This window comes from Plecotus auritus, assembly GCF_963455305.1.
Source record: "Plecotus auritus genome assembly, chromosome: 2".
Lineage (NCBI taxonomy): Eukaryota > Metazoa > Chordata > Mammalia > Chiroptera > Vespertilionidae > Plecotus > Plecotus auritus.
In genome coordinates, this window is record NC_137771.1 from 47,963,704 (window position 1) to 47,986,773 (window position 23,070).

The 23,070-nt window shown below is 43.6% G+C and overlaps 1 protein-coding gene across 2 annotated transcripts in view; it reads left to right on the forward strand.

The window, feature by feature from the left end:
• Positions 1-1,459: 1,459 nt before the first annotated feature.
• DNAJC6 (DnaJ heat shock protein family (Hsp40) member C6) overlaps positions 1,460-23,070 on the forward strand; it is a 146,221-nt gene continuing 124,610 nt past the window's right edge. Inside the window, exon 1 of one of the 2 annotated variants that reach the window (XM_080654563.1) lies at positions 1,460-1,693. In XM_080654563.1, coding sequence (XP_080510689.1) covers positions 1,579-1,693 — 115 coding nt within the window. In that variant the 5' untranslated portion in view covers positions 1,460-1,578. Of the gene's footprint in view, positions 1,694-11,690; positions 11,946-23,070 lie in introns of those variants that run through there. The other variant, XM_080654564.1, reaches the window with a different exon arrangement.

Consider the following 23,070-nt stretch of genomic DNA (forward strand, 5'->3'; position numbering starts at 1 on the left):
CCATGGTGTAGAAGAAAACTCAGCCTATTGCTGACAGAGAGCTCTCAATGTCCACACTCTTTAAAAAAAATTTTTTTTTATTGATTTTAGAGAGAAAGGGGGAGGGAGAGAGAGAAACATCAATGATAAAGATTGTTGATTGCCTGTGTCCTGCATGTCCCCTACTGGGGATCGAGCCCGCAACCTGGGCATATGCCCTTGACCAGAATTGAACCCACGACCCCTCAGTCCACAGGCTGAAGCTCTAGCCACTGAGCCAAACCAGCTAGGGCTGGAGGCTCTCCACTTTCATCTGCCTCCACTGGTGATTTTAATTTTGATCATCTGGTGAAGTTATTGTATGACATTACAATACAAAAATGGCAATTTCATGATTCCTAACATATCACCTTTATTAACGTTTTATGTGTGTAACCTGACCCCCCTGACACTATGTTTCTTCCATTAATTAAGTGTAGATCTTAATCATTTCTCTCTCATGACTATCATTGGGAGAGTTAAATAAGGTAATGTATGTAACATCTGGTCCATGAAAAGCAGTCCATAAACATAAGCTATTATTATTGTAACCAGGCAGTAGTAAAGGAACCTTGGTTTTGATCTTCCTCTCAGACCCTCCCAATTACAAGCAAAACCAGGACGGAGACAAAGTGGTCGGAGTGCAGGCAAATGGAAAATGGGAAACGCCTCCCACCCCACAGGTGTGCTATGAAGTTTAATGGCATGATGTAAAAGTGCCGGGCCAGCCTGGCCAGGGTGGCTCTGTGGTTGAGCGTGGACCTATGAACCAGGAGGTCACGGGTTGGACTCCCAGTCAGGACACATGCCTAGGCACATGCAGGAGGCCGCCCAACAATGCTTCTCTCTCTCATCATTGATGCTTTTCTCTTTCTCCCCCTCTCCTTTCCTCTCTGAAATCAATAAAAAATAAAATAAAGTGCCTGGACATAGATAGGTTCTCAAAAACTCATGACTGATTCATAACCTGTTGTATGAGGAAAACAGAAATACCTGCCAGACTTAAAAATCTAACATAATGTGGGCTCATTCTCAGGCAGTAGCGAGGTATGGGAAAATAGAGTTAGAGCCAGGACTTGAGAATCGTCACCCTTTAGCAGTTGTGTGATTCTGGGCAGACTAGAGAAACCCTCGGAGCTTCCATTTTATCGTTTTGGGGACAAAAATCACACCCCTTGGGATTTTCCTGTTAATTAATCATGCGTAGCAGTACTGGGCTTCTCCATGGACACCTCCTGAACGAAGGACGAGTGGCTAAAGCCTTCCGCTGTAAGGCTGCCAGGCACCAAGTGCTTCCCAGCCTAGCGCAACACTGTAGCGCCCACGCCCAGGCCGGCCGCACCCCGCAGGCGCCGCCCCAGCAGCTGTCCCCCCTCCTCCCTCCCCCGTCCCCGCCCCCGTCCCCCACTCCCACCCGTCCGGGCCGCAAGCTCCTCCCCCCGGCGGCCGCGTCTACCCGGGAGACGGCCCGGGAGACGGCCCGGCACCTGGCAGACGCGCGGCGGCGGGGGAGGCAGGAGGCGACCCTCGGGCGTGGCGGGAAGGGGCGTGGGCGCACAGATGGGAGCAACTGAGAAGGGCGGCAAGAAGAGCCGGAGGCTGTTTTCCTCTCTGCGGCCGTGGAAGGCTACCCGGCGGCTGTGGAGGACGCGCTCGGCTCCCAAGGCGGCGCAGGGTGAGTGTGGGCGCGGCCGGGGAACCTGTTACTGTGCGCGGCCGGCGCCGGCCACCCAGCGCCGCAACTCGGGCCGAGTTCTCCGACCCCGGACCTGCGGGCGGGGGCGGCGCGGCCAGGAGGTCCGGCCGGGCGATCCTGCACCTCGACCCTCGGCCGCGGGAACGAGACCAGTCCCCGAGCTCACCCGGGGCCGGTCGACCAAGCGCAGGGTCCAGTCTCGCACTGTCCCCGCTCCCTCTGCACCTCTCGGCCCCATAGGCGTCTCTCGTAGGCCCCGGTGTTTGCAGTATATTGCCCGCAAAAGTCGCGGGCTGTGTATTTGGCGCTGGATCGAAGGAATCAGGGTGCTTCGGGGACACAATCTTAGGTTTGCATCCGCCGCCCCGCCTCCTCCCGCAGGCACCTGCATTGCAGTGCCCGTTGGGGGTATGAATCTGGACCCAATGCTACCTTCAAGGTCCTTCCCCATCAGACCCTCCCGTTCCCAACCTGTCTGGTGTGACTCCTTGTTATCTCCTAAGCTCTAGCCATGATAAACTATTTCCCAGACACATTCCACCCTGTTCTCATGAGGGCCTTAACTCTCATTTATTCAGTCACTGATTCACTCCATTCATTCATTCCACAATTTTTATCCTGCCCCCGCTGTGTGCCAGGGCCTGAGTGAACCAGAGAGGCAAGGCCCCAGCTCATGGAACTACTTTTAGAGGGGGAAAGGGACATTGCACATATAAAACAGGTAAAAATCTCCCCGTCAGCTGGGAGAGGAGGAAAGGAAATGGCAGGTGGATAGGGAAGAGCTCTCTCTCTGAGGCAATGGAAGTCGAGACCTGAAGTCTTATTAGGAGCTACTCCAGCTTGAAGCCCGCGAGAGCAGTCCAGCCAGAGGGAATAACTGGTGGAAAGGTCCCTGTGTGCCCAGGGAAAGTGAGGGAACAGGGCCTGGATCAGGGTCTAGGGAGGCCATGATGAGGCGTTTGGAAGATATTAATGTATTCTCTGCAGGGACATGACATGAGCTGCTGGTTCACTGCCTCCTTTCTATCTGCAATGGCCCATTCCTACCCATCTGTCAAGACTAACCCGGGAAGCCTTTCCTGGGGTTCTTGCCACCTGTAACCCCTCTTTTATCATCTCATCACCCATCGGACATGTGTTGCTGTTCATCTGGTGTTATAGATTACACGTGACAGGTTCCCCTCGGTTTCATCTCTGCATTCCGCTCTAGGCTAGCTGAGGGTTTGGAACTTTGTAGATACCTGTTTGCGTGTGTGTTTACGTATGTGTCCTATCTTGTCCTTTTCATCTGTTTCCATCATCTCAGGATTCTTTTTCTGAGACACCCACATGCCTTGATTTCTAAAATGGCCGATCTGAACCAGGGCAGAGGCTAGATTGCACCAGAGCCCTGTCGGTGCTGTAGTTGTCACCCTCTCACCCCTCGGGTTGTTTTGAGGATGAAATCAATTAATGAGTTAATAAATGTAAAGTGCTGACATAGTAAGCATTCTACAAATAAATTTGACAAAGAGCAGAAATGATTATCTTTCGGATATTTATTGCATTAGAAACAAGCTTTTCTGTTGTTGGTAGTTGGGGTGGGGGAGGGGCTTGGCACTGTCCTCTTGTGGCTTTCAAAGGATTGTGATTACTTTCGTTAATACAGCAATTAAGCTCCTTGCCCACTGGCATCCAGAACTGTTGCTGAAAATTAGTAGGGCTGAAGGCTAACCACGTGTTTCTTTAGCTTGCCTGAGTAGTTGAATGAATTGGGAATTGCAGCAAGTATTCCTTGAGTGATAATCACATTCCTAGTGTTATTCCAGGTGTGTGTGAATATTTTCAGAAGAGGAATAAATGGATATCGCCGCTGTGCTAAATTAAGTTACAATAAGTTTCCTAGTTTTATAATTAAAAAAATATTTTTCATTGATTTCAGAGAGGAAGGGAAAGGGAGAGAGAAAGAGAAACATCAATGATGCGAGAGAATCATTGATCGGCTGCCTCCTGTACGCCTCCTACTGGGGATGGAGCCCGAAACCTAGGCATGTGCCCTAGACCGAAATCAAACCCGGGACCCTTCAGTCCACAAGCTGATGCTCTATCCACTGAGCCAAACCAGCTAGAGCAGTTTCATAATTTTTTAAGGAGAAAATGGACAAGTTTCCATTTATTTTATTTTTTAAAATATACTTTTTTATTGATTTCAGAGAGGAAGGGAGAGGGAGAGATAGAAACATCAATGATGAGAGAGAATCACTGATGGGCCGCCTCCTGCACATCCCCTACTGGGGATCAAGTCCGCAACTCAGGCATGTGCCCTTGACTGGAATTGAATCCGGGACCCTTCAGTCCGCAGGCAGGTGCTCTATCCACTGAGCCAAACCAGCCAGGACCTAGATTTATAATTTTTAAAACTAGTTCTGTACTGTATATGCAGCCAACCTCTCCTCTCTTCCTGTGTTCCTCTCCTAGAGTTTGCCCATTGCCATGCTTTACCTCCCTTTCCTGCATTAGGATCTTGGCTGCTCACTACATTTCTCTACGTCCCCATCTCCTGTACAGCCTGGAGATGAGGTCATTATAATGTCTATGTGTTTAGATGTTGATAACACCCCTGGAAGGAGGGAGGGAAGATGATTTATTTTCCCATTTACAGATGAGAACGATGAAACAAAAGATAGAATGACATGCAGGAGGTTATGTGACTGGTGAGTGGCAGACTCAAGCATGGGTACCCATACAGCATCCTTTCTGCCGCATCTCCAACATCTATACTCATGGAAGGGAGAAGTAAAATTAATAAATATCACCCAGCTGGTGTCATTCAGCGGTTGAGTGTTGACCTATGAATCAGGAGGTCACAGTTCAATTCCCAGTCAGGGCACATGCCCGGGTTGTGGACTCAGTCCCTAGTGTGGTGCGTGCGGGAGGCAGCCAATCAACGATTCTCTCTTATCATTGATGTTTCTATCTTCCTATCCCTTTCCCTTCCTCTCTGAAATCAGTAAAAATATATTTTTAAAAAATTAATAAATATCATGCAATGAAGGAAATCCACATTCCAATTTCATTTGATTTTCTTAAAAGGTAGCCTGAATTTATCATGAGGATGTCACCATCACTTTGGGCATCTAGAATCACATGCTTTAGCATCAGACAGACTATGCTTTGAATCTGCCACTAATAAGTGACATATTAATAAGGTGTGTGATCTTGGGCAGGGTGCTAAATCTTTCTAAATCTAAAACTCCTTTATGTATCATATGTAAACGAAGGGTGCTAATGCCTATGTCATGTTACTGTGATGATTAAATGAGTTTATGTATATAAAATGCCCTGTTCATAGTGGCTCACAAGGTGGTGGTTATTTTTATTAATATTACTTCAGATCTTCCCCCATATGATCATATCCCAAATATGTTCAGCTGTTGGGCTGGAAAGTTCAATGGGCTATGGGAAAAAACCATGGCTAGAAGTTCCACTGGGGCAGCTATCCCTTCTGGACTAACGAGAAGGCCTTCCATACCACCATTCCTCTTTCCCACTTTTTTTTTTTTTCCCCCCAGAAGGCTGCAGTTCTGTGAGAAGTAACATACCTTTTGGGGACTCTTGACATCTTTTCAGCCTAACGCTGTCCTGAACCAGAGCAGACATTCAATTCATAAGTTTGTAATGAATGAATCCTCTAGGGCAGTGGTTCTCAACCTTTCTAATGCCGCGACCCTTTATACAGTTCCTCATGTTGTGGTGACCCCCAATCATAAAATTATTTTCGTTGCTACTTCATAACTGTAATTTTGCTACTGTTATGAATCGTAGTGTAAATATCTGTGTTTTCCGGTGGTCTTAGGCGACCCTGCTAGCGGTTCTCAACCTGTGGGTCGCGACCCACAGGTTGAGAACCGCTGCTGTCTCCTGCACACCTCCCAATGGGGATGTGCCCTCAACCAAGGTACATGCCCTTGCCTGGAATCGAACCTGGGACACTTCAGTCCACAGGCCGACGCTCTATCCACTGAGCAAAACTGGCCAGGGCTATTTGAACTAATTTACTTCCCTCCAGTAGTGTATAAGAGTCCTGATTCCCTGCTTCCTTGTTAATACTGAGTACTTTCCAACTTCTCAGTGCTTGCCAATTTGATGGGTGTGAAATGGTACTGCATGGTTTTATATTGAATTTCCTTGATGAATAATGAAGCTGAAGATTTTTCACATCGGCCTTGTGTGATCCTCTCTGAAATGCCTGCTCATATCTTTTCGTATTTTTTTTCCCCCTTTGGTAGTTTGTCTTTTCCTTACCCACTTATAGGAATTCTTTCAATAGTCTGGATACTAATCATTTACTGGCTTATATTAAAAACTTAAAAATACATCTAACAATGCAAGTGGTTCTAAATGGGAATGTGAGCAAACTGTGCCCAGTAGAAATTTACTCCCCATATGCTTCCATCCTTTCCAGAAAAACGTATTTTAGTCAAATATCGAAGCTTTTAGGTAATAGAAAAGGGAGCAAGCAGCTGGTGGAAGAATTTTGTGAGCAGGAGATTTGCCCAGCCCTCGAAGCCATGGTGTAAAATGGGTCCTGAGATCCTTCAGTTAGAAATTACCTCCTCCAAACCCTGCTGGGGGAAGAGCCCTTTCCTGAGCTGTGATATTCTCTGGGAAGAAACAGATTGGAACTGGAGTCAGTCTCTGTCAGCAATAATGCTTTCCAGGACAAGTTAGTTGGAGATGACAGACTACTTGCCAGGTGATCTGTGGTTTGGTCCCTCACTGCCATTTTTCTGACCATATGTCTCTAAAAACAGATCACATTGAATGGAAATAATGGTCACTACCTAGTGATATTGGAAAGATCAAATGAGATCATAAATGTGAAAGGCTATGTAAATACGTGGTATATTTTCTAGGCTCTTGAAGTAACTGGCACTGCCAGAGTGGGAAAACCTTGTTGAACTATATAATCTTTAGGCCCCATCCCTTCTCCTAGCACCTGTTCACCATTCTGGTGCATGACCATAGAGCAGTAGTTTTCCCAGTGTGGTCTCTGAGCCAGCCTCATCTACATCACCAGGAATTGGTTAGAAATGCAAATTATTGGCCCCACCCTAAGAGCTACTGAATCAGAAACGTTGCCAGTGGGGCCCAGCAATCTGTTCCAAGGAGCCCTGCAGTAATTCTGACCTGTGCTGAAGTTGGAGAACCACTGGCCTGGTGGGATGTGCCACGGCTTTAAAGTCACCAGGTGTGGGTTTTAAATCTTAACTCTCCCATTTGCCGCTTGTGACCTGAGCAAGTCACTAGACCCCTGTTGAGCTTCCCAGCTCTCATCAATAAAAGGAAGTGGTATCACCCTCCTGGGATTGCGGTGAGAAAGAAACGACAGGAAGAATCCCAGATCTGCTACTTGTTAGCTGTATGTCCTTTGGCAAGTTTCCTTGCCTCTTTTTTCTCATCTAAAAAGATGGAATGGCAAGAGTTAACATTTATGCACCGCCTACTATGTAACAGCCATTGCTGGCTTATATGTCCAAACAATTTAAAAAATATATCTAACTGTGCACTGTCCTAAACCAGTGCATATTTTTAATTTTATTTAATTTTTGCAATAACCCTGTTTTACAATCTCTCTTTTACAAATGAGAAAACCAAAGCACAGGGAGGTTAAGTAATGTTTTCTTTTCTCTTTTTAATGTACTTTTATTGATTTTAGAGAGAAAGGGAGAGAGGAGAGGGAGAGAGAGATGAAATCTAATTGATGAGAGAAAATCATCGATTGGCTGCCTCCTGCAGTGCCCACCCTGGGGATCAAGCCCACAGCCCAGACATGTGCCCTGACCGGGAATCGAACCATGACCTCCTGGTTCATAGGTCAATGCTCAACCATTGAGCCACGCTTGCGGGCTAAGTAACATTTTCAGAGTTACACAAAAGTTACACAACTAGTGAGCTGGAATTCAAACCCAGGCAGTGTGCTGTGAAAGTCCTTGCCTTAAAGATAATAGTTGGAAATAATCAGTTCTCAGTTCATGTGTGATGATGGCGATAAGAAGATTGCCTGAAGCACAGTAGGCACTTCATAGATTAACTCCCTTCCCCTTGCCTTGTGGCCTGGCTTCACGATAGCTTGCTGAGCTTTCCTGGTAGTTGTGCAGCCCTCTTCTGCCCTGACTCTGCTTACAAACCGCCACCCACCAGTGGGCCATTTTTCTCTCCCGCCTCTTTCATGGTCACTTGGATGCTCCGAGCAAACCAAACAGGGGCTTGGCTTGATGGAAGACGACCGAATAAGGTGGTTCAGGTGAAGCTACCCTCCTGTCACCCCACCCTATGTGTTCTGGGAATGAATGACCAAGCTAGGAGAGGCTCCAGGCAAGTGGAAGCTCATTAGGTCTGTCTAATTTGGGACGCAACCTCCAAATTTCTTTTGCTCTCAAATATGTAAAAGCTTTTTTTTTTCTTTTTGCTCAGTTTTTCTTCAAATTAAAATGTACAACTGGAAAGTTTAACTCACAATATTACAGCAGTGTTTTGTTTTTTTTCTTTCAAAAAAATTTTTTGGGGGGGCTGGGACAATAAAAAGCTTGTTCTCTTTCAATTCAGGCCCCACTGATTGTTCTTAAAAATTCCCTTTGGTTTTGCTCTCAAGATGGCCTCCCCTGCTGGGCATGACTCACCAGCCTAGTGACTCAGAAGTGGCATCTAACAAGACCAGGACTGTGCAGAGCGGTGAGGGGACTTGGTGGCCAGTGGAACGCACCTGGAGCTTCCCCTAAACCCGGTCCATGAGATGGAGCACCATTTTCATTAATGCATGTTTATAATGGCCATTGGCACCTGTTTATTTGAAGTATGAGGTCTGCCAGAGACATTGCTTTGTTCTGGAAAGCTCCAATGCTCTAGTCCATCCTTGTCCCTCAGCTGGATGTGGCCTGAGGGTTACTGTGGGGGCATGACAAAGCTTTTGAGAATTTACCTGACCTGGCTTGGAATGGCCACAGAATCAGGAGGTCTGTAAATATTGGGTCAGGAGGAAAAGTAAAGGTTCTTTTTATTTGAAGAGATCTTCAAACCTCTTTCAACTTAATTTTTAAAATAAACTATCAATTAAGGATGGATAGAGAGATGGACAGATATGCAATAAAGAAAATATAGCAAAATGTACTTGAAGATGCAGTTCACGGTGCAATTCTTCCAACTCCACCCGCCACCCCCCACCCCCACCCCCGCCTCCCCAATCCTCACCCAAGGATATGCTTATAGATAGGGAGAAGAGGGAGGGAGGGAGGGAGAGAGAGAAACAGAAACACTGATCAGTTGCCTTCATACACTCTCTGACTGGGGATCAAACCCATAACCCAGGAATGTGCCCTGAACCAGGAATTGAACCAGCAGCCTTTCCGTGCATGGGATGGGAGCCACTCCGACTGGGATCTTCCAACCTTTTTATGTTTGAAACTTTTCAAAATGCAATGTTGTGTAAAATGCGCCACACTCAAAAAAAAAAAAAAATTACTTCCTCTTTAATATAAATAGCCACCCTTCTCACACTTTCTGACTCCCCAGCCTTAGTCTTTTTCCCTGGGAAACCTGCTTGAGGCTGGGGTGAGGCTGGCAGCGGGGGAGCTACTCCTTTATGTCAAAGACTTTATATTATTCCTGATTTGTAATTCTCACAATAGCACCGGCTAGTTATTATTTTCTGCATTTTATGAGGAAACTGAGATGCAGAGGGGTAAACTTGATCCAGGTCACAAGGTCCTAATATTAGTCTTAGAGCATTTATGGAGCCCTTACTTTATGTGTCAGGCTGTGTGTTATGTACTTTACTTGCATTAACTCGTTTGAGCCTCACTCAAGCCTAGGAGGTAGGTACCGTTATTACTTCATCAGAAAATAGAGACTTAGAGAGGTGCAAGAACATGTCTCAGCTTACTCTGGGGGCCAGTAAGTGGCAGAACCCATGTTTGAATCAAGTCTCTTCTGCTTTAGAGCCCCTGCCTCCCTGCTCAGGCCCAGGCCTTGGCATTCCTCTTCCTCGTTCCGTAAATCAGCATACCTTCTGGAACCCTCTTGCCCTGAGACCACAGCTCTTTGAGGACAGAGAATGTTTTGTTCAGCACTGTGTTGTTCCCAGTGTTCAGAGCAGTGCCTGGCACAGTGAATATTTATTGTGTGAGAGGGTGAATGAATGGTGGCTTCTCACCACCTACTTCTTCCCTAACCCTCTCAGCCTCTAAGGGTGGTCCTGCTAGGCATGTTTAGGCTGTGCTGGACTTGGTCCTTGGAGATAGAGATGCCTGTTCCTTTGACGTGATTTATGGGCCAACATGGCTCATTTGGTAGCAACAAGGAATTTTAATGAAGGTAGATTTTCTTCATTGGTCTTAGGTTGTCAGAGGTGCAGAAAGGTATTACCCACTGCGAAGTAGAGAGGGGAGCAAAAATTAAATACTTATAATTTCCCCCAAATTTCAGGGAGTCCTTAAATTGTGGCAGCTAGAAACCAACTCCAAAAACCAGTGCCCATGATAGTTTTCATTCTATAGCTATATTTAATATAGTAATGAACTAGTGAACACTAGCAATTAGTTCTTATAAGTGTGCCCAAGCATGTTGATAATTGTATATTATATTTATATAGTGCTTAGTTACAAAGTATCACATCTGTTTTCCCTTTTGATCTTCTGAACAGCCTGGTACATACAGAGGCAGGCATGATTAGCCCCACATTGCAGATGAGGAAGTTAGTGCCAGAGAGGCTAAGCCACCTGCCCTACCCCAGTTAATAGTGGTAGAGATAGGCCTTCAACATTCTTGCCTTAACTCCTACTCCAGCAAGTTTTCCATGTCAGTATTGTATTTAACCCAGCAATTTCTGGGGGGTGAGAGCAATAGGTAGGTATATTTCTTTTTGTTGCCCATCATCCAACTTAGTGAGGCCCTCAATTGGGTCAGTTAATCTTTTTGGATATCAGTTTACCAATCTGTATAATGGGGAATAAACAGCACCCATCAGTGAGTACACTGGGAGCAGAGGAGTTTATGAGGATTCCAAACTCAAAAAACAATTTCAGAGTGAAGATGTTTGGAAGGGACCATAATGATCCTAACCAGTTTTTAATAAAAGAAGTTAAATATCAACTCCACTGGCCACTTTATAAAAAATGCCACCTCTGCTCCCTCATAACCATGCTTCATTTTTCTCCATATTATTAATTGACATTCATTGTATGTTTAAATTGGCTTGTTCATTGTCTGTTTGAGTCCTCCCACCAGGGTATAATAGCCATGAGAGCAAGGACTTGGTCTGTTTTTTTGTATTCCTGGGTTCCTAACCAGTAGACTAGTGCCTGCGCAAATACCATTTGGTAGGAAGGTAGAGAGGGGAAAAGGGAGGGAAGGAAGGAGGGAAGGAAGGAAGGAAGGAAGGAAGGAAGGAAGGAAGGAAGGAAGGAAGGAAGGAATCTTAGCTGTGTAATGATTGAAAGTAAGCTTGAATTGGATGATTGAAAGATTCACTCAAAACTTCCTTGTCCTCTAACAGAGGGGACACATGATCTGGTTTCCTCATGTCTGGCTCAGTGACTCAGTGGCTTAAAACCAATCACTAAAGCCTCCTTGAGTATCAACTTACCTCAGGGTGAAGTGGGTTCAGTAACCCGTGTCCATGCAGCATTCACAGGTCACTGTATTGTACTGTATGCTTCTATTGTAATATCTGTGAGCAGCTTGAGGACAGAGCCTGGTCCACAGAGAGGTAAAAGAAATGTTTATTGAATGAATGATTATGTAAGAGGAAACATGGTACAGGGGTCTTAATCCCCCTCCAGAGTTAAGATCTCTATTTGAAAATAAGCCCAGTGCATGGCACAGACCTTCCCCCTTGAACTTGAACCACATCTCTCCAGAGACAAGGAGGTGCTAAACAGCTGGTTCCCTAACCTCAGGGAAGGAAGGCATGCCTAGGCTCCAGATCCAATTCCATGCCATGTTTTGGAAGTTGTGTTTACGTCTGCCTTCATCTCTATCCTTTCCGCTCCAGCATAAGCAAAATTATAACCCTGCACACTGACTTGCATGCAGTTATCAGAGCCCCGTACTCCCCGTTGAGGGACTTCGCCCCTGAGACCGCTGACTGTCTGTGAATGACAAATCGAAAGTCAGGGTTGGAGAATCAGCCGGACTTTCCTGCCCATTTGCAGCAGAGGGAGGAAGGAGAGGATGAAAGATTCTGAAAATAAAGGTAAGGGCCCAACTGCAGAGGGGAGTCAAAAAGATGCTAGAGATGCGATTGCCCTCCACGGACCTGTTTAGTGTGTATTAAGGACTAGTTTAGCATTACTGTGCATATATCATTTTAACAGTCCTAGTTACATAATAAACATGACTTTTTAAAAAGACTGGCTTCAAAAAAATATACAAAAATTAAAGTGACTGGCTTTTGGTTTCTAAATAGTGTGTCATTTAATTTTCCATTTTTGTGCGACTAAAAACCATATTTTTGCATTCTTCATTTCATCCTAGCCGAGGAACACATTTCCATTTCACAGATTTCCTTATGTCAGCTATCAGGGTTTTGGTAATTTTATATTGGGAGTGTTCCCAATAGTTAATGGGTAGGTTTTCAATGCATTATTGGAGTTGGAATATCTGATATACTTTGAACTTACATAGTTTGGGTTCTCAAGAAAAGCGATGACTGAGGATCCCTTATTGAACATTAATCTTTTTAGGAGCACCCAATGGGGCGCTTTCCCTGACCTTCAGAACTGTTTACCTTGAAGAGAGAAATTCGGATGCAAACTCCCCCCATTCCGCCAGCCTCCACCCCCTAGATCCTCGGTATGTTAACACCCCCCCCCCCCACCCTCTGTCACTTTAATTCCCAGGGAGGTTTGATGGAGGAGAGAAACGGTTTTAAATTCTGAGGCTGCTTAAAATTTCTGCCGCAGTTGGGGGAGGAGCGATAGACCCCAAGGTCTCAGGAGGCTCCCGTGCTTTCTGATCCTGTTTCCAGGACGGACCCCCCCCCCCCTCCCTGCCGCGCCCCCCTTTCTGCTGCTCTTTGGTCCAGCTCCTGGTGCGGGTGCCAGAGGCAGGCGCAGGGGCCACGGGCTCCCGGTAGCTCTGGGGTGGCCGCTGGGCAGAGGACGCCATCTCTGCGAGTCGGTGCCCTGCCGCTGCTTCCTGAGCGCTAATTTTAGGGTTTGCCTGCTTCTCCACCCCCCCTCCCTACTTCCCCCCTCCCGCCGCCCTCGCACGCTTTCGCGATTTTGCGATTCTCTCCCCGGAGCCACTGCGCATCCATTTGCACCAGACTGTGCCTTCTGCGTTAGGAGACCGGGCACTTTGCCCTTGGGGACCAGGCTTGGGTGGCAGGTGGAGGCTGGCACGCGGCTACTGGCGGCCAAGCCAAGTGAAGTTATTTGGGTGATCCGTGCAGCGCCTCCTTCCTGTGCGCAGGGCCTCGGGCTTGGCCTCGGCCTCTGGCCTCCTGACCAGTCCCCAGCCACTGTCTATGGCTAGTTATAAGATTTCAAATTAAAAATAAGGAAAACAAACACACAAACACACACCATGAACAGTCTGATGTCAGTGGGGAGTCTGGTATTTTAAGCTACCAAGCTGTTTGTAATGCAGGCTCTTAGCCACCCCACTGTCAGTCCTCGAGGCTGGGGTAGCTGCTGTTGGTAGTAGTAACATCTAGTAGTCTCTGGATCATTCATATCCACGTATTGATCCATGTGGTTGAGATGTTAAAATTTTAATGAAGCAGCCCTAGCAGAGAAGAAAACAGCTATGCATGGGCCTGGTAAAGAAGGCCTACCCACTGCTGTTTTAAGCCAGCCTCTGACAGACAAAACCTGTGTGTAAGAAGTATTTTTAATGAACTCAAGAAGAACGTCGGCTTTTCCTGTGTTGTTTTCAGTGGCTGGAGAAAGGGTTACTAGAAAGAAAAAAATTGTTTATATGCCATGTCACGCTAGGCCAGTGGCATGGTTTCGAAAAAATTAAGGCTGTGTGCATTGGAGGCTGAGGTTGTGGTTAATAGTCACCATGGTTTGGAATTGAAACACTCCCCGTTTCCCAGTGTAACAGCATGTTTTCAGTTTCCAATTCCAGCTGCTTTTTTGAAGCGAGTTGGTATTTAGAACTTTTGTTTCACTTTGTTTGGAAAAGAGCCTTTGGTTGGGAGTCAGAATAGTTAGGTTTCTGGCTTGTTCGGCCGCAGAGTCATTCATGACCTAGGACTTTGTTTTTTTGTATCTCAGTTTCCTTATTTCAAAAATGGAGAAATGTTAGACCAGATCACTGTTCTTCAGATTGTGGGCAGTCAGAAAGCCATTTAGTGAGCCTCAAGCAACATTTAAAAAGATGAATTGGATAGAAAATGGTAAAAACCATTGCACATGGTAAGGGTAAATACTGTTTCTGGAAACTTCTGTTTTAGATATTTACGTTTGTTTTGGTATGTAAGTATGGGCTATATTGATGTCAGGTTCTATTTCCCACTCTGAATCCTCACTGAGTCAAAAGGAGAAACACTGAAATAAACCATAGCTTCTTTAATTTGGTTTGCAAGGAAGTCTGTGAAATGCAATTGTATATGCATGTCCTTTATTGCTTATATATGAGAATATTTATAGTTTTCTTCAGATTTTCAAAGGGTGCATAAGCCCTCAAACAAGTTATAAATTATTATATTTTTTCCAAACCTCTTCCTAGCTAATTTCTTAGAGATGAAAGAATCCTTTCATGCTGGGAGGTGGTTAAGTGTTGACAGAGACCAGCTGAGAGTGTGATGTGGTGTGTGTGTGTATGTATGTGTGTGTGCATGTTGAAGAGAGGGTGTGATCATGCTAACCATACCATGAGAACTCTGTAGGTTTGCAAAGAATCAGTTGGAGATCTGAATATGAAACACAAATATACTAAAAATTAGAGTCTTTGTGCTGAAAAGTACTACAGAAAAACTATTAAAATGTTGTGAATTTTTCAGAAGTTAACTCTCCTTGCAAAGACCAAAAAAGAAAGAGAGGTAACATTTAAAGGGTTGACAGAGGCAAAAAAATTCTCAGGATGTTGGTAGGAGAAACTGAATTTTTATAAGCTACCATCACATGACTAGTGTTCAGTAAATGTTAAATTGTATTTTAATAAATGTCATTCTGTCCTATTTTTGGTATATGTTGTCTTAAGACAGTTTGGTGAGGCTGTCTTTTTTATTTTTTTAAAGAAGAATTTTCTTTTTTTAAATACATTTTTATTGATTTCAGAGAGGAAGGGAGAGGGAGAGAGGGATAAAAATATCAGTGATGAGAGAGAATCATTGATTGGCTGCCTCCTGCATGCGCTCTACTGGGGATTGAGCCTGCAACCCTGGGCATATGCCCTAACTGGTAATCGAACCATGACCTCCTGGTTCATAGGTCAATGCTCAACTACTGAGCCACACTGACTGGGCTGAGGCTGTCTTATACAAGAGACATTGTGTAACATTTACCCAGCATATCTCAAAATGCTTTTTAAGCCAGAAAAAAAAAATGTATAAGGCAACTAAGAAGAAAATAGTTGAATGAGTTACTAAGCAGGTATTGGCAAACATTACAGCTAGTTATAATAACCATAGCTCCTCTTTAATTAACAACTAGTACATGAAAAGCTGTCTGCAAAAAGCTTTACATATTGTCACAACATTGATAGGTAGGGGGTATTTTATATGTAAAAAAAAAATGGATTAAGAATTTTGTACAGGGATACAGCTAGTAAGTAGCAGAGTCAGAATTCAAACCCAGGTCATTTTATCTCCCAAACCATTCATTCACATGGTAGACAAGGCTTGAGAATAAGTAGCATGGCGACTTGCAGAACTTTTAATAAAATTTTCAACATCATTTATTATTAGAATTAATTTACTTATTATAAAAGGGAAATGTGAACCTTAGAGAATGATAGCTTTTGACTAATTTTCTAAATTGTGTTTATTTGCAAAGACATCTTAAGTCCAGCTCCAAATTTTTCTTTTATTTAGTAAGTTTTCTGAGTATTTTATACAACAAGGTTTTAGAAACAGATATGAAAAGATAGGAGTGGAGAATTTGAAAATTTGGGTGGAATTTTTTTTTTTCTACAATATTTCAGGACAAATAGTTCTTTCAATTTTTCTGTTGTTTTTCTATATTTTATCTCAAAATAACAAATGACATTTTGTAAGCAAATGAAATTATGTATAGGATATTTTAATGTGGTAAAACTAGGGTTAGAGCATTAGTCTATGCTAGTGATTCCTGAAATAATCTGATTTTTTTAAATTGAACTTTATTAGAGTCTGTTTGAAAGTTTGAATATGGTCAGATCCAGACTTTTAGGCCCTAAATATTAAAAAAATTCTGGTGTTCATACCCAAGTCTTTAATTCAAAATAAAATAAGTATAAGGAAGTCCAAAAACATTGTGTGTGTTTTTAACCATCACATCTACTTTGACACTTTTAGAGAACTCAGATTCTTTCCAGGATTTTTTTGTTATTGCTTCTTATGACTGTGTGGGTTGAGGAAGTGATATTTTGGCTGGGATGATCTGTGAAATGGCTGTGTGATTTTCTTTTGGTTTCACAGCTAGTATGTGATAAAGTTGGTTTTACAGCCTGGGTAAGTCTGGTGGTTCTCAAATGGGCATGGTACTACTTCCCGTGGGAAACTGGAAATATGCATTCACTGGGCAGACACCAGAAATGTTTGATGTACTGGAATGTTCCAGATTATTCTGTCTCATGACAAATTATTTAATGTTTGTGCAACTTTCAAGTGTTTTGCTGAAGAGGTAAGTGAAAGCCTTCTATAATTTTCTGAGCTTAGAATGTCAGTTGGTTTTACATACATTGAAATTACCAGGATTAAAAATGCTGTGTAAATCGAGGAAAGATGATACTTAATTTTGTTCAGAACATCACTTACCCAAAGTGACACCACTTGCATTTGACACTACATTACAACACACCTGTCTCATTCAATGTACATACAAGTGCATATATGTGACTCCTTTATTATGTTCCCTGATATAATCCTGCTTGATTATTTACATATTGAAATGCATATTGTTTTATTATAAACTAGTGGCCCGGTGCACAGATTAGTGCACATTGAAAGGAAATTAATTAGAAGAAATATTTTAATATCGCTATTCTCCCTTTCTCCATAACAGAAGTGTCAACCAAATTCACAATCAACAATGACAGATCAAAACACATGCGTGCAATTGGCACCAGCTAGAACTTTCTATGTATTGTGCATGCGCGAGTCAATGTTTATTTTTAAATTGCCAGTGCACGTCACATGTACTGGCTGGTCGGTCGGTTGGACTGTCAGATGGATGTATGGTTGGTCACTTACTTTTATAGAAATAGATAACTTGTCTTTCACTTCTCTTTTATATTATAGTTGGTACATTATATACCTTATTTTTTCAAATTTTGTGTTAGGTAGATTATTTTATCTTTTTTTTTTTTTTAAATATATTTTATTGATTTTTTACAGAGAGGAAGAGAGGAAGGGAGAGGGATAGAGAGTTAGAAACATCGATGAGAGAGAAACATCGATCAGCTGCCTCTTGCACGCCCCCTACTGGGGATGTGCCCGCAACCAAGGTACATGCCCTTGACCGGAATCGAACCTGGGACCCTTGAGTCCGCAGGCCGACGCTCTATCCACTGAGCCAAACCGGTTTTGGCAGATTATTTTATCTTTGAGTTTCATTTTGAGATACTAAACAGGGAACTACAAAATATGTATTATATTTATGTATATTTGTGTTACTTGGAGTTTATAAAATGACTTTATTTTGGCCTCCTTAACACATTGCGGACCAGTAGTTTTATTGCTAGCTTCACCCAGTGTCCAGATAAGTTTCTATTGAATGAGTACAAAAAACATTTTACATAAATGTTAAAGGCACACTTTAAAATTAAATACTCATTGCATTTTGAAGTTGTTTATTACATGTTCTTACAAGCTAATATCTTTTTAAAGTATGATACTTTGTAAAACACTGTGTAATATGAAGTGAGAATTCCGTGATCCGTCTGCAATGTGTTAATGTTAAAAAAAATTTGACCCAACATTAAAACTTTTTGAGATTATATACTCAATTATATATTTAACTAGAGGCCCAGTACATAAAATTTGTGCATGGGTGGGTGGCGTGGGGGGGTGGGGTGGTGTGTGTCCCTCAGGGCAGCCTGCACCCTCTCCAATCTGGGACACCTCGAGGGATGTCTCTCTCACAGTTCAGGACTGCTGCCTCCCAACCGCTCACCTGCCTGCCTGCCTGATTGCCCCTAACCACTTCTGCCTGCCAGCCTGATCACCCTCTCACCACTCCCCTGCCAGCCTGATCGACGCCTAACTGCTTCCCTGCTGGCCTGATTGCCTCTAACAGCCCTCCCCTGCCGCCTGGTCACCCCTAACTTCCCTCCCCTGCAGGCCTGGTGGCCCCTAACTTCCCTCCCCTGCAGGCCTGGTCACCCCCAACTACCCTCCCCTGGTGGCCCAGTAACCCCTAACTGCCGTCCCTTGCCGGCCTGGTCACCCCCAACTGCCCTCCCCTGCAGGCCTGGTCGCCCCTAACTGTCCTCCCCTGCAGGCCTGGTCCCCCCCAACTGCCCTCCCCCACAGGCCTGGTGCCCCCCAACTTCCCTCCCCTGCAGGCCTGGTGCCCCCACTCTGCCCTCCCCTGCAGGCCTGGTTGCCCCCAACTGCCCTCCCCTGCTGGCCCGGTCACCCCTAACTGCCCTCCTCTGCCGACCTGGTTGCCCCTAACTGCTCTCCCCTGCTGGCCTGGTCCCCCCCAACTGCCCTCCCCTGCAGGCCTGGGTCCCCCCAACTGCCCTTCCCTGCCAGCCTGGTTGCCCCCAACTGCCCTCCCCTGCAGGCCTGGTCACCCCTAACTGCCCTTCTCTCTTGGCCCGGTCACCCCTAACTGCCCTCCCCTGCTGGCCTGATTACCCACAACTGCCTTCCCCTGCTGGCCATCTTGTGGTGGCCATCTTGTGTCCACATGGGGGCAGCCATCTTTGACCACATGGGGGTGGCCATCTTGTATTGGAGTGACAGTCAATTTGCATATTACTCTTTTATTAGATAGGATAGAGGCCCAGTGCATGAAATTCGTGCATGAGTAGGGTCCCTAGACCTGGCTGGTGATCAGGGCCGATCGGGGCCTTCCGGCTGCCGGCCAGGGCCTCCCTTCCCTGGCTGCCAGCTGGGGCCTTCCTTCATTCCGCACCACCCCTTGGTGGTCAGTGCACGTCATAGCGAGTTGTCAAATTCCCATTCTCCTGGTCGAACTCCTGAGGGGACAATTTGCATATTAGGGTTTTATATATATAGATAGTTCATTTAAAAATATTTAGACTTTTTTATAGCAATGAGATTGAGCTGAGCACCATCTACCCTCTTTTAAAAAAATATTTATTGTAGAAGGCATTACATATGTCTCCCCTTTCCCCGCATTGATCCCTTCTAGCCCCCGCTACCCTGTCCCAGGCTTTCACCACTCTATTGTCTGTCCATGGGCTATGCTTATATGCATACAAGTTCTTTGGTTGATCTCCTCCCACCCACCCACCCCTGCCTTCCCTCTGAGATTCAACAGTCTGTTCCATGTTTCTATGTCTCTGGATCTATTTTGTTCATCAGTTTATTTTGTTCATTAGATTCCACATAAGAGTGAGATCATGCTATACTTGTCTTTCTCTGACTGGCTTAATTCGCTTAGCATAATACTCTGCAGGTCCCTCCATGCTGTCTCAAAGGGTAAGAGATCCTTCTTTTTTACTTCTGCATAGTATGCCATGGTGTAAATGTACCACAGCTTTTAAAAAATATATATATTTTTATTGATTTCAGAGAGGAAGGGAGAGGGAGAGAGAGATAGAAACATCAATGATGAGAGAGAGACTCATTGATTGGCTGCCTCCTGCACGTCCCACACCAGAGATCGAGCCCAAAACCTGGGCATGTGTCCTGACGGGGAATCGAACAGTGACCTGCTGGTTCATAGGTCGACACTCAACCACTGTCCTACTCCAGCCAGGTTGTACCACAGCATTTTATCCACTCATCTACTGATGGGCACTTGGGCTGTTTTCAGATCTTAGCTATTGTAAATTGCACTGCTATGAACATAGGGGTGCATACATTCTTTCTGATTGGCATTTTGGATCTCTTAGGATATATTCCTAGAAGTGGGATCATGGGATCAAATGACAGTTCCATATTTAATTTTTTTGAGGAAACTCCATACTGTTTTCTATAATGGCTGCACCAATCTGCATTCCCACCAGCAGTATACTCAGGTTCCCTTTTCTCCACATCCTCGCCAGCACTTGTCATTTGTTGACTTGTTGATGGTAACCATTCTGACAAGTATGAGGTGATACCTAATTGTCTTTTTCATTTTCATCTCTCTGATGATCAGTGACTTTGAGCATTTTTTTTTCATATGTCTTTTGGCCATCTGTATGTCCATTTTGGAGAAGTGTCTATTTAGGTCCTTTGCCCATTTTTTGATTGTATTGTTTATCTTCCTTTTGTTAAGTTGTATGAGTTCCTTATATATTTTGGATATTAATCTTTTATCAGATGTATCATTGCCGAATATCTTCTCCCATACAGTGGGATCTCTTTTCATGTTGTTAATGGTTTCTTTTGCTGTGCAGAAGCTTTTTATTTTTATGTAGTCCCATTTGTTTATTTTCTCCTTAGTTTCCTTTGCCCTAGGACAGTGGTCGGCAAACTGCGGCTCGCGAGCCACATACGGCTCGCAAGCCGCAGTTTGCCGCTCTGTTGGCTAATGAGTTTGCCAACCACTGGGATAGGGGCTTAATCACAAGGAACAACAACAGCCTGTAATTATTGGAATCGAGAGTCTAGGTCAGTGGTCGGCAAACTCAGTCAACAGAGCCGCAGTTTGCCGACCACTGCCCTAGGAGATGTATCCGTAAACTTGTGGCTATGAGAGATGTCTGAGATTTTGCTGCCTATGGCTTCTGCTAGGATTTTTATGGTTTCACAACTTATATTTAAGTCCTTTATCAATATTAAGTTTATTCTCATGTATGGTATAGTTTCATTTTTTTGCACATATCTGTCCACTTTTCCTAGCATCATTTATTGAAGAGACTGTCTTGACTCCATTGTATGCTCTTGCCTCCTTTGTCAAATATTAGTTGAGTATAATGTCTTGGGTAGATTTCTGGGGTCTCTGTTCTGTTCCATTGGTCTATATGTCTGTTCTTGTGCCAGTACCAGGCAGTTTTGAGAACAGTGGCTTTGTAGTATAGCTTGATATCTGGTATTGTGATTTCTCCAACTTTGTTCTTCTTCCTCAAAATTGCTGCAGCTATTCAGGGTCTTTTTGATTCCATGTAAATTTTTGGAGTATTTGTTCTATATCTGTGAAATATGCCATTAGTGTTTTCATAGGGATTGCATTGCCTTGGGTAGTGTGGACATTTTAATGATGTTAATTCTACCAACCCACAAGCAGAGTATATTCTTCCACTTGTTTATATTTTCCTCTATCTCTTTTTTCAACATCCTGTAGTTTTCTTAATACAAGTCTTTTACCTCCTTGGTTAAGTTTATTCTAAGTATCTTAATTTTTTGTTGCAATGGTAAATGGGATTGTTTGTTTAGTTTATCTTTCTGAGAATTCATTATTGGTGTATAAAGATTTCTGGGTGTTAATTTTGTATCCTGCTACATTGCCAAATTCAGTTACTAAATCTAGTAGTTTTTGGTGGAGTCTTTAGGGTTTTCTATGTACAATATCATGCCATCTGTGAGTAATGAGAGTTTTACTTCCTCCTTTCCAATTTGGATGCCTTTTATGTTTTCTTCTTGTCTGATCGCTGTGGCTAGGACTTCCAGTACTATGTCGAGTAAGAGTGGTGAAAGCACAACCCTGTCTTGTTCCTGTTCTTAGGGGAAATGGTTTTAGTTTTTGCCCATAGGGTATGATGTTCGCTGTACGTTTGTCATATATGGCCTTTATCATGTTGAGATAGGCTCCCTCTATTCCCACTTTGCTGAGTGTTTTTATCAAAAATGGGTGTTGGATTTTGTCGAATGCTTTTTCTGCATCTATTGATATGATCATGTGATTTTTTAAAAATACATTTTTATTGATTTCTGAGAGGAAGGGAAAGGGAGAGAGAGATAGAAACATCAATGATGAGAGAGAATCATTGATCGGCTGCCTCTTGCATGCCCCTCACTGGGGATTGAGCCCACAACCCAGGCATAGGCCCTTGACTGGAATCCAACCCAGGACCCTTCAATCAGCAGACTGACGCTCTATCCACTGAGCAAAACCAGCTAGGGTTGATCATGTGATTTTTGTCTTTCACTTTGTAAATGTGATGTATCACATTTATTGATCTGTGAATATTGTACCAGCCTTGCATCCCTGGAATAAACCCCACTTGGTCATGGTGTATGATCTTTTTAATATATTGCTGAGTCTGATTTGCTCAAATTTTGTTGAGGATTTTAGCATCTATGTTTATCAGTAATATTGGCTTGTAACTCTCTTTTCTTTTCTTTTTTTTTTTAGTTCTCTTTCTTTGCAATGTTTTTATCTAGTTTTGGAATTAGAATAATGCTGACCTCATAAAAAGAGCTTAGAAGTGTTTCTTCCTCTTAGATTTTTTGGAATAGTTTGAGGAGGATAGGCGTTAGTTGTCCTTTGAGGTAAAACTCCCCTGTGTACCTCTGTAGACCAGTGCTTTTGTTTTCTGGGGGTTATTTGATTACTGCTTCTATTTCATAATTTGTTATTGGCCTATGCAGGTTTTCTGATTCAGTTTTGGAAGATTGTATTTTTTTAGGAATTGTCTATTTCATCCACATTGTCCAGCTTATTGGCATATAGTTGTTCATAGTATTGTTTTACAATCCTTTGTATTTCTGTTGAATTCTCACATCGATGTTTCTCTCTCTCTCCCTCTCCCTTCCCGTCTCTCTAAAAATCAATTTAAAATATTAAAAATTAAATTAATTAAAAATGTGGACTATATTAAAAAATAATATCAGCAGAGCAAAACACCAAGATACCAATGACATTTTCAACATATTATAAATAATAAAGGGTATGTACAGTTGATTTCTAGTTACTGTTTCTTGCTTAGTCAAAGCTTGTCTGTATCTTCTTTTCCCATATTTTCTCTGAAATGATTACACATTTTTGTTGCTTTGTTCCAGAAAATATGGACTTTTTCATTTTCGTGAGTCTGACCCTACATTCAAATGTTTAATACTTTTGTTTTTTTAATAATTTGGAATTGTCAACTCTCACCTTCCAAGTTTA